At 49.6% G+C, this 12299-nt stretch overlaps 2 protein-coding genes across 2 annotated transcripts in view; one reads left to right on the plus strand and one right to left on the minus strand.

The window, feature by feature from the left end:
* On the plus strand, window positions 1–3356 carry MBLAC1 (metallo-beta-lactamase domain containing 1). Its single transcript, XM_059153868.1, has one exon. The coding sequence runs from the start codon at window positions 545–547 to the stop codon at window positions 1295–1297; it is 753 nt and encodes a 250-aa protein (XP_059009851.1). The 5' UTR covers window positions 1–544; the 3' UTR covers window positions 1298–3356.
* The window catches only part of LOC131819121 (paired immunoglobulin-like type 2 receptor beta), a 25303-nt gene continuing 15866 nt past the window's right edge, over window positions 2863–12299 (minus strand). Inside the window, exon 4 of the mRNA XM_059153871.1 lies at window positions 2863–2948. Coding sequence (XP_059009854.1) covers window positions 2881–2948 — 68 coding nt within the window. The 3' untranslated portion in view covers window positions 2863–2880. The remainder of the gene's footprint in view (window positions 2949–12299) is intronic.

Here is a 12299-nt window from a genome sequence, read left to right on the forward strand (position 1 = left end):
GCAGGGGTGCCCCGGCTGATAACCATTTAGGCGCGGGGCCGTGCCACGCTCTCGGCGCGCGCGGGGGAATGCACCGGAATTAAGAAACCGCGTCCGGCAGCGCGTCTCGGCCACCGTACTCTGGGTTTACGGGAGCTCGCAGAGGACAAAATTTCGCGCGCTTTTCCGGGGGCCAGTCTAACCTGGCAGGGAGGGAAGAATTAGGAGACGCGGTGAAACTAGGTCCAAGGCGGGAAGCGCCTCGGTTAGATTGAGGGAAATAAAGAGGATGTCCTTTGGGGGATGATGGGTGAGGACCTACCACAAGAGAAGCGCGGCGACGGCCGAAAACAGAGCGACTGGCGGGGTTCACGCTAAGGGCAGCTTGGGCGATACCATCTACGGATAGGGGGTTAGGGCGATACCATCTTGAGGGAGTTAGGGGGTGGCAAGGAACAGCCTTGGAAAGGGCTACTTGGAGGAGGCGGGGCGCACGTGGGAACCCAAAGGGACCGGGCAGTCGCCCACATCCGCACTTCCCTTCCCCAGCCGTCCCGATCCTGCCATGAGCGCTGCGGTGCGGACCGAGCCGCTGCGCGGGGAGCCGCCTCTGCTGGTGCGCGGGGACCCCTACTCGGTGGTGGTCCTGCTTCAGGGCTACGCGGAGCCGGAGGGGGTCGACGACGCGGTACGCGCCGACGGCTCCGTGACGCTTGTGCTGCCTCAGGCCTGGGGTTCAGCCACCGGCCACCAAGAGTCCCCGCCCCACAGCGGCGGGGCGAAGACCGCCCTGGAAGAGGCGGCCCGTGGCCCCATCCTCGTGGACACTGGGGGCCCCTGGGCTCGGGAGGCGCTCCTGGGGGCCCTGGCGGGGCAGGGCGTGGCCCCTGGAGACGTGACGCTGGTGGTGGGCACCCACGGACACTCGGATCACATCGGAAACCTGGGGCTTTTTCCTGGGGCGGCTCTGCTGGTCTCGCACGACTTCTGCCTCCCCGGAGGCCGCTACCTCCCCCACGGGCTAGGCGAGGAGCGGCCCCTGCAGCTGGGCCCCGGGCTCGAGGTGTGGGCCACGCCGGGCCATGGGGGCCAGCGGGACGTGAGCGTGGTGGTGGCGGGCACGGCCCTGGGCACCGTGGTGGTGGCAGGCGACGTGTTTGAACGCAGCGGAGACGAAGACTCATGGCAAGCTCTGAGCGAAGACCCGGTGGCCCAGGAGCGGAGCCGGAAGAGGGTCCTAGGTACTGCGGACGTAGTCGTGCCTGGTCACGGAGCCCCCTTTAGGGTAGTCAGAGAAGCCCCTCAGCCACGGAACTGATGTCCAGAAGACCAGAGGTCAGTGTGATCGCTTCCAGCCCCCTTGCAAGAGGCCGGTTTTCCAGCGAGGACAGTCATCTCTATCACTGGTTCTGCAACCAAAACTAGGACCAAAGACTGGCTCAGCCGTGTGCCACCCCTTGGGGTCCCCCGTAAAGTAGGAGAATGTTCTTGGGAGGGTCGTCCAAAATAAAAATAGGCAACTGCATGGAAAATCATAAAGCCCTAAGGTAAATGCGAATCCTTAATGGAGATAATCCTGCAAATTTGGTAATTAGCAACCGCAACAGAGGGGCACTTGGGCCAATTGCTTATTTCTCACAAGATGCAGGCTTGCTGAGAGAAGGTGCAGGGCACAGAAGTAACACCTTAGTCACCTGCCTTTGATCCATCTGCTCATTGGAGGAATGGTTCAAGCACTGCCCTAGGTCGTGGGGATGCGACAGTGAGTAAGCTAGACAAACTCCCTGTTCCTTATGGAGCTTAGACAACTAATAATAGTGAACCAGATAATTACAGATTGTGTTTAGTGATATGAAAGAAAAGGAGAGCAAGACCGTGGTAGAGTTCCTGGCTGGGAAGATGGCTTCTTTTATTGAAGGTGGTCAGGAAAAGCCTATGAGGAGACGATTTTTAATCAGGGAGCTGAATGGGAAGAAAGCCAGCCATATGAGGGTCTGGCAGATGTGCCTTCCAGGCACAGGAACAGCAGGTATAAAGGTCCTGAGGCAGGACGACTTGACTTGCTTGAGCAGGAAGAAGAGCATGGGGTTGGACGGCAGAGAGTGACAACAAATGATGTAGGGTTCGGCCGGGCCATCACGGACCACAGTTAGGGCTTTGGATTTATACTGAGATATAAATTTGGCTTTGGCTTTTGAGCAGGCTAATGAAGGTCTCATTTAAAGTAACTACTCTTAAAAAAAAAAGTAACTACTCTTGTTCTGAGTAGAGAAGTGGACAGAGTAGGACGAAAATAGAATGGGCTGGACTGGTTAAGAAACTACTGTGGCCTCTCAGGCCAGAGAAGTCAGTGACACCCGCTTTTATCCTAGAATTCCTATGACTCTGGTCCTCTTCACAACTGTGTCCCAGGCCCTCCATCCACACAGTCGCAGGACCCACAGAAGCACTCAGATGGGGCAGATGAAGAGGAGGAGCAAATCCACCTTGTGGCAGATGAACCACCCTGGGTGAGGGGTGCCACGGGGCAGGGCCTGATTGGGGGTTATTTCCCTGGTGTCCAGAAAGGCCAGGTGGAGGTCCCCAGATGCAGCGCAGAGGGGCCGGTTCACCTAGAGGGGAAACCAGAAGCTGCCCTACGCTTAGACTTGGAGTCGGTGTTGGCCAATTTGATGACCACAGAGTGCAGGGTTCCCAGGCCAACAGTTCAGCCACAGCTTGTCCAGATCCCTGCCAGTCACCAGGTAAAGACAGATGGAGTGAAGGTGGCGATGTAGCGGACCCAGCCTCAGAACTACCATGCCGTGGGGGCCCTTGGGCAGCTCTTCTAGCTTCTGGGCCACGCAGTGCCAGGAGGCTACTGGTGTGTGGAAGAGAGTACGGGCTCCAGCTGTGGGCCCATCAGTGCAGCACTGTGGCCTTCAGGGACCCCGGCTGATATGTGGAGTGCAGCTCCAACACCTTCAGGGCTGTAGGGAGGATGGAAAAGGGGCAGATGGGGGTTATGTAGAACAATGCACTTTCAACGCATACAAGTAAAAACTCCAGTCCTGACTTTCTTTTTCCAGAACATGCACCTCTTCCCATGACTCAGGTCTGGTCATGTAGAGAGCAACACATCTCTATGGCCACACTGATTGTTTCCAGGATGGACAGGTCACCTAAGCTAGTTGAGGCGCGGCCATCTGAGGGGTTTTGCTGGAGTTAGTGGAAAAAAGTAGTTCTTCCCTGAAAGACCGACGTGGGAAAGTTATGGAACTGTTGAATCCCTATAGTTACATATATCATGATGTGTACACCTGAAACTAATACTCCACTGTTAGCTAACTGGAATTTAAATAAAAACGTAGGGGCGCCTGGGTGGCTCAGTGGGTTAAGCTTCTGCCTTCGCCTCAGGTCATGATTCGTGGGTCCTGGGATCAAGCCCCGCATTGGGCTCTCTGCTCAGCAGGGAGCCTCCCCCTCCCACCCCCCGCCTCTGCCTGCCTCTCTGCCTACTTGTGATCCCTCTCTCTGTCAAATAATACATAAAATCTTTTTAAAAAATTAAAAAAATAAAAACTTAAAAAACTGACATGAGAAAGTAGGTCATATGCCACCTTGTAGGAAGAGCCCATGGGCCCTGAGACCCAGTGGAGGCCGAGGATGAAGCTGAACAGTAGGGGGCAGAAGTGAGCAGTTCAGAGAAAAAGATCCGGAGAGAGAGTAGCTAGAGCTCTGAAAGCCAGACCAACCCCAGCATTCTTCGGTCACCTGGGCTAATCCCCTCCTTTGCTGCCTGAGCTGCTTTCTGTTTCAGTCACAGCAAGAGGATACAAACACTTGTGGAAATGACCCATTAGAGAGGCCGAAGGAACTGTGGGAAGGCAGCCTTGGAGGGTGAGGCCCAGGGTGATGATCCTCTTAGACGTTTTTCCCAGCTTCCCTTTTGTGTAAACTCTTGGGAAAACTTGACCCCTATGGTTAGATGCTTCTACTCACAGATATTCAGGGGCTCCACCTTGCCTGCAGAATAACCCAAACTTCCTCTCCCAACCTAAAACCAACTCTGCTCTAGCTGGGCTGGGTCTGCCTGCCTGTGTCACCGCCTCTGCCTTCTCCTGCAGGCCTCTGATCCCGCTCTCTGTCCGGCTTCCTCCCCTCCTGTACCATCCCAACCATCCAGGCTTAACTCAGCTCATCCCCTACAGAAAAATGCCCTCTGAATTTTCCATCCATACTTTAAACTCTTGTAACACATTCCCTTTATTATTCACGTAGCAGTAGATATGCTGGTGTTGGTTCTTTTCTTGCCTAACGTCCTTTCCCGACTGTGTCCCTTGAGAGCAGAAACTGAGAAAAATGTTTCTCTGAATGCTCCAGAACTTGGTGTTTTCTCTGTAAACACCACGTGATAAACACTGCTCATTTCCTCACTTCTCTGGGCATCTGTTCCCTGTGGCCCAGCTCTGATTCCTTGCCCAGGACTTCAGTGTCTGACCTGCCCAGCCTCCGGAGAAGTTCCAGTATCTTGTCTGCTCTGCAAACACAGGGGCACCACTCAAAGTCCTCCCCGATCCCGTCTTCCTACGGGAAGCTCCAGGTGTCTTGCCAGGGGGCTTTGGAGCAGGGATCCCAGGGTGGGATGAGAGTTATGGGTCAAAGCTGTAGGAGGGAGAAAAAATAATCGGGCTAAAAAACAAGAAGTTCCCCAAAGCAAGCAAGCAGCTTGTCTGAGCCTGACCCCACCAGCTCATCCCTGGGGCCTGTCCCATGGTGGGGGGAGGGGAGGGGAGAAGAAGGGCCGGGACCTAGGAGCCATAGCCTCAGGAGGCTGGAAGTGACCCGCTGACGATGACGCCTCCAGTGACCTGGACCTGGAGCAGTTCCTGGAAGATGTTGGGACAGAGCCAGAGCAGCTGGAGGAGCCGTGGTGTGGAGATGCCGCCGGGGACTTCACCTTGGCCTTCTTCGAGGAATAGCTGTGTGCACCTGGCTCCCTGCGGCTCTCTCGCCCCTTCCGTGCCGGCAGCAGGGGGCGCCCCTCAGAGGGTCCCTGAGAAGCTGCTGAGTGTGCGCTTGGTGACAGGCTACAGGTCAACTGGCCGAAGTCCTAGCTGTGCAGTTCCCGTGATAATAAAACAGGTTCCCGCTCTCCGCAGCTGGTCTCTAACCCCGAGCTTCCCTTCTGCTTCCCTCCCTCCCCTCGGCTCCCGGGGCACGTCCCTGTGTCTGTGGGAGGCTGGCACAGTCTGAGGGATCAGGGAAGGCCGGGACACCTGAGTCCTGGGAGAAGGCCGTCGTCGGGGAGGGCAGGTCTGGGTTCAGACCGTGGCTCAGCCACTTACTAGGCGCGTGGCCTGGAGAAAAGCGCTAACCCCTGTGGTCCTGTTCACGGTTCGGGTGAGCGCATCCAGCCCGGGCACAGCGTGTTGGAGGCGCCTAAACGAGGTGGTGCACTGGGCAAGTGCGTGCTCGTTCTGATCAGAGGGGAAGGGGTATGGGCAGAGGAGGGGCAGCCCCTGGGCTTCTGGGCTGGCTACCAGCGTCATAAAAACCTTTCAGTGTCACGCCCCTCTTTGTGTCATTGCTCAGTCGCTTGCACAAATTAAAATCCTGTGAATCTAAGAATCGAGTCCAAAAAAAAAAAAAGCAATTGAACCAAAAGCCATGTGGATTGGAAAGAAAGAAAGCAAAGCTCTTCATTTATAGATAACTTAATTGTTTATGTAGAAGATCCAATGGAATGGGAAAAAAAAGCTACTAGAGCTATAAGTGATTTAAGCAAGTTCACAGAATACAAGAGCAATACATGAAAATCAATTGTTTACCTACAAAAAGTGGGAGTCAAATGAAAATGGTAACACAAGAGCTTCAAAATACGAAATAGTTGGAAATAAATAGAAAATGTACAAGATCTGAACATGATAATTAGAAAATATTCCTGAGAGAAATTAAAGATTAATGAATAGAGATTTCATACATACGTATGACCGTATTCAATACCGATCAGATGTCAATTTGCCCCAAATTAATATGTAGATAGACACAATCTCAGGGCACCTGGGTGGCTGAGTGGGTTAACGTCTCTGCCTTTGGCTCGGGTCGTGATCCCAGGGTCCTGGGATCCAGCCCCATGTCAGGCTTCCCTTCTTCTCTCTCTGCCTGCCTCTCTGCCTACTTGTGATCTCTCTCCGTCAAATAACTAAATAAAAATATTTTTAAAAAATGGACTCAATCTCAACCAAATCTCAGTAGGCTATTTTGTAGAAATTGACAAGCTAATTCTAAAATTCCTACAGAAACTCAAAGTGCTAAGAATAGCAAAAAACTGAAAATGAAGAACAAAGAATACACTACCTGACTTTAAGACTTACTATAAAGCTACTGTCATCAAAATGTATTGGTGTCAAGACAGAGAAATTGTTTCAATGGAACAGAACAGAGTAAAGAAAGAGATCCACAATTCTGGGGTCAGTTTATTTCTAACAAAGAGGCAAACGCAATTCAGTGGAGAAATTAGAGTCTTTTGAACAACTGGAAATTTATATTTAAAAAGTGAGCTTCAATTCATATTTTGCACTATCTATAAAAATGAACTCAAAATCAATCATCAGCCTAAATGTAAGTCCTAAAATTATTTACATCCAGTAAAAAAAACAGGAGAAAATCCTTGTGACTTTGGGTTAGGCACAGATCTCTTAGACTCAAGCATTAAATCAAATATTGACACATTGGAGCCCCTCAAAATGAAATCTGTTCTTCAAACGATGCCATCAAGAAGATGAGAGATGCTACAGACAATGTTGACAAATCACGTAACTGACAAAGGCTTCGTACCCCAAATATTCAAAGAACCCTTAAAATTTGTGGGAAACAAATCCCATGAGCTAATGATTTGAAGAGATACTTTGTCAAAGAAGAAATACAGCTCACGACCACATGAAAACATGGGTAACCACAGCCCTGGGGCAAGGACACATACTTGGAGGACCTGTCTTGTCTGTTACCTTCCATTTTCAGTGCCAACCTGTGGGATAAAGGATTTTTTTTCTTTTTAAGATTTTATTTATTTATTTATTTGACAGAGAGAGAGAGATCACAAGTAGGCAGAGAGGCAGGCAGGGAGAGGGGGTAAGCAGACTCCCCGCTGAGCAGAGATCTGGATGCAGGGCTGGATCGCAGGATCTTGAGATCATGAGCTGAGCTGAAGGCGGAGACTTAACGCACTGAGCCACCCAGGCGCCCGAAAATACGGAATTTTATTCCCATCCATCCAAAGAAGAAACGAAGTTCAGAGGGGTCACCTCACTTGCTCCAGTTTCCTCTACTGGGCAAGCCTAGAGTCTGGACGATGCTCAGGACTGTGTGCCTTGTGAGTCTGGGTCTTTCCCAAAGGATGGTCCTTCTGCCAGCTCCTCCAACAGCTTAACTTCCCCAACCTCCTGTCTCTTCCCACAGCCCTTCCTACCAAAGCCATTCATCAGTGCTTACCTCAGAATGCAGCCTACCTTGCCAGCATCTTGATCTTGGACTTCCTGGACCGCAGAACCAAGAGAAATTCCTGATACTTAAGCCGCCGGGTCTGTGGCATCTCCTTATGGCAGCCCGAGCGGACGACTCCCCGTCCCAGGGTGAAGTCACTGAATTTGAGTGACTTCAACAAAATAGCAGGTGTGTCTACCTCATTCCCAGGGTACAGACACAAGAGCAGGAATGACCTCAAGAGCATAGGTCATAGTAGTAAGTGGTAGAATAAGTATGGAGGAAAGAAGCTAGCAGGGAGGGATGAGCTTCCTTCTTTCTAAAGATAATTTATTTGTGAGTTTGTATTTAACTCTTTTATTTTTTATTTTTAAAAATTTGACAGACATCACAACTAGGCAGAGAGGCAGGCAGAGAGAGAGGGCGAAGCAGGCTCCCCACTGAGCAGACAGCCTGATGTGGATCTGGATCCCAGGACTCCTGGGATCATGACCTGAGCCCAAAGCAGAGGCTTTAACTCACTGAGCCACCCAGGCGCCCCTGTATTTAACTTTTTCTTGATCATAATTTTTGTGGTGATAATAGATAGCTAGCAAAAAAATTTTACCATTTGAACCATTTTTAAGTAGACCGCTCAGTGGCATTAAGCTCATTTACAGTGTTGTGCACACACTTAACTTTTAGGAATGCCTGTGTTCCATAAGGGCCGCACAACATTCCCCAGAATGTCCCAGTCAGCTCCAGGACCCTTCTCTCTGTGGGCTTCCGGTGGTCATCAGGGAATTTAGGAGAAAAAGCCACGAGATGATTCTGATTCTGTGATTTCACAGAATTCTAACTGAACATAAATTACGGTGGCCACGTGGGTCCTCTTCATCATTTTTCCCTGCCTTTATCTGTAAAAGGGTTTTAGGAATCCGAGCTGAGCATGGGCTGGCAAGGGAACTGGCCGATGCATCTGAGCTGAGGTGGGGGCTGCAGTCCCCGTCAGCCCCTGAACTTCGTGTCGCTGTGGTCCCCGCCGGCCGTGTTTATGCGGTTTGGGTTTGCAACAGCAGACGGGCGTTCCCTCCCCATTCTGGAGGCCGGAGGTCCACACTCAAGGTGTCAGGGGGGTCGTGGCCCCTCTGAAGGCTCTGGGGAGGGTCCTTCCCGCCTCTGCCAGCTTCTGGAGCTCACAGGGTCTCCGGGGTCCTTGGCGGTTGGCCCCGGGCAGTCCCTGCCTCCCGCGTCTGCCTTTCAGCGGCCAGACGGGTGACCCCGAACTACCAGGTCAGACGCGGAGTGTGTCAGGGCTGGGGGCGGTCGCCAGACGGTGAGCTCCTGTGAGGAAGTGGTTTACAAAACGTTTACACAACACAAGCCTGTGCTGCGGGTGAGGACGGGAGGACCCAGAGAGGGGGAGCTCGCATCTGAGAGGGGTGCATGGGGGCGGCGACTGCCGCCAGGACCCCAGGGGGAAGGGGCTTCTGACATCACTTTCAAGTATTATATATTCATGTTGTAAAAATTATTTTGTCTCTCAGTAGAAGCACTAAATGTGTTGTTATAATCAATATTTCCAAATAACTTATTTTTTTTTTACGACAGCAATGCCAAATTAGACAACATTCCTTTGTCTCTGTTCCCAATAGGTCTTGGAAAAAGTCTATCACACCACGAACCCAGGAACACTCCTTTTAATTTTTTAAATTAAAATATAACTGACATATAGCACTGTATGAGCTTCAGGTATACAACAGAATGATTTGATATTTGTATTTTTTTTTTTTTTAAGATTTTATGTACCTATTTGACAGAGATCACAAGTAGGCAGAGAGGCAGGCAGAGAGAGAGAGAGGAGGAAGCAGGCTCCCCGCTGAGCAGAGAGCACCATGGGGGGCTTGATCCCAGGACTTCGGGATCATGACCTCAGGGGAAGGCAGAGGCTTTAACCCAATGAGCCACCCAGATGCCCCTGACATTTGTATTATTTTGAAGTGATCATCACAATAAGTCTAGCTGACCCCCATCTCCAACATGGTTAAAAATGTTTTTCTTTCTGTTGGGACTTTTAAGAGCTACTCTTAATTGTGTTCATATATCCAATACGGTATTATGAACCATGGTCACCATGATGTACCCTATATCCCCAGGACTTATTTATTTTATAGCTGGACGTTTGTACGTTTTGACCCCCTCCACCCATGGTGCCCCCTGCCTCACCTCTGGCAACCACTGCTTTGTTCTCCCTATGAGTCTTTTGGTTTTTTTTGTTTTTATTTTATTTTTATCCCCAGATTCCACATGTAAGTAAGATCATTTGTCTCTCTCTGGTGTATTTCACGAACCATAACGCCTTCAAAACCCAACCATATTGTTGCAAATGGCAGGATTTCTTTCTTTCTTTCTTCCTTTCTTTTGTTTTATTTAAGATTTTATTAATTTATTTGACAGAGAGAGACCCAGTCAGAGAGGAAACACAAGCAGAGGGAGTAGGAGAGGGAGAAGCAGGCCTCCTACCAAGAAGGAGCGTGATGTGGGACTCCATCCCAGCACCCTGGGATCACGGTCTGAGCCGAAGGCGGACGCTTGACGACTGAGCCACCCAGGCGTCCCGATTTCTTTGTCACTTATGGCTGATTAATATTTCATTGTGTATATACGTTACCAGACTCGTTACCAGATTTGGGTCCTTGAACCCAGCTACAATAGAAACCAAGGCTGGACCCCAAATTTAAAGGTACAGGCAAGGCTTTCGTGGGGCAACAGCCGCTGCTGAAGGGAGACACATCACGACTAAGGTGTCACCTCTGGGCATGTTTTTAGTATTAAAATGAGAAGGAGAGTCAATGAAAATGTCAATGAGAAGTCAAATTTGGCGACCATCTGTCTGGCATCATTTTGGGAAAAATGGCCTTGGCTTGAAAATAACCAGGCCTCCAATATCCTGACAGTCTTCTTTACCTGGTAGCCCTTCTGAATATCCCCTTTGTCCTCACCCATCACCGAGTCCACCCCAACTCTGCCTTTAAAAACTCTGCCTGTGGGCACCTGGGTGGCTCAATGGGTTAAGCCGCTGCCTTCGGCTCAGGTCATGATCTCAGGGTCCTGGGATCGAGTCCTGCATTGGGCTCTCTGCTCAGCAGGGAGCCTGCTTCCTCCTCTCTCTTCTCTCTCTCTCTCTGCCTGCCTCTCTGCCTACTTGTGATCTCTCTCTGTCAAATAACTAAATAAAAATATTTTTTAAAAATGGACTCAATCTCAACCAAATCTCAGTAGGCTATTTTGTAGAAATTGACAAGCTAATTCTAAAATTCCTACAGAAACTCAAAGTGCTAAGAATAGCAAAAAACTGAAAATGAAGAACCAAGAATACACTACCTGACTTTAAGACTTACTATAAAGCTACTGTCATCAAAATGTATTGGTGTCAAGACAGAGAAATTGTTTCAATGGAACAGAACAGAGTAAAGAAAGAGATCCACAATTCTGGGGTCAGTTTATTTCTAACAAAGATGCAAATGCAATTCAGTGAAGAAATTACAGTCTTTTGAACAACTGGAAATTTATATTTAAAAAGTGAGCTTCAATTCATATTTTGCACTATCTATAAAAATGAACTCAAAATCAATCATCAGCCTAAATGTAAGTCCTAAAATTATTTACATCCAGTAAAAAAACCAGGAGAAAATCCTTGTGACTTTGGGTTAGGCACAGATCTCTTAGACTCAAGCATTAAATCAAATATTGACACATTGCGGCCCCTCAAAATGAAATCTGTTCTTCAAACGATGCCATCAAGAAGATGAGAGATGCTACAGACTGGGAGACAATGTTGACAAATTACGTAACTGACAAAGGCTTCGTACCCCAAATATTCCAAGAACCCTTAAAATTTGTGGAAAAAAAAATCCCAGCTGTAAACATGAGCTAATGATTTGAAGAGATACTTTGTCAAAGAAGACATACAGCTCACGAGCACGTGAATACATGGGTAACCACAGCCCTGGGGCAAGGACACATACTTGGAGGACCTGTCTTGTCTGTTACCTTCCATTTTCAGTGCAAACCTGTGAGATAAAGGATTTTTTTTCTTTTTAAGATTTTATTTATTTATTTATTTGACAGAGAGAGATCACAAGTAGGCAGAGAGGCAGGCAGCGAGAGGGGGTAAGCAGACTCCCCGCTGAGCAGAGATCTGGATGCAGGGCTGGATCCCAGGATCTTGAGATCATGACCTGAGCTGAAGGCAGAGACTTAACGCACTGAGCCACCCAGGCACCCCGAGATAAAGGAATTTTATTCCCATCCATCCAAAGAAGAAACGAAGTTCAGAGGGGTCACCTCACTTGCTCCAGTTTCCTCTACTGGGCAAGCCTAGAGTCTGGATGACGCTCAGGACTGTGTGCCTTGTGAGTCTGGGTCTTTCCCAAAGGATGGTCCTTCTGCCAGCTCCTCCAACAGCTTAACTTCCCCAACCTCCTGTCTCTTCCCACAGCCCTTCCTACCAAAGCCATTCATCAGTGCTTACCTCAGAATGCAGCCTACCTTGCCAGCATCTTGATCTTGGACTTCCTGGACTCCAGAACCAAGAGAAATTCCTGATACTTAAGCCGCCGGGTCTGTGGCATCTCCTTATGGCAGCCCGAGCGGACGACTCCCCGTCCCAGGGTGAAGTCACTGAATTTGAGTGACTTCAACAAAATAGCAGGTGTGTCTACCTCATTCCCAGGGTACAGCCACAAGAGCAGGAATGACCTCAAGAGCATAGGTCATAGTAGTAACTGGTAGAATAAGTATGGAGGAAAGAAGCTAGCAGGGAGGGATGAGCTTCCTTCTTTCTAAAGATAATTTATTTGTGAGTTTGTATTTAA

The sequence above is a fragment of the Mustela lutreola genome, chromosome 17 (genome assembly GCF_030435805.1).
Source record: "Mustela lutreola isolate mMusLut2 chromosome 17, mMusLut2.pri, whole genome shotgun sequence".
Classification (NCBI taxonomy): Eukaryota; Metazoa; Chordata; class Mammalia; order Carnivora; family Mustelidae; genus Mustela; species Mustela lutreola.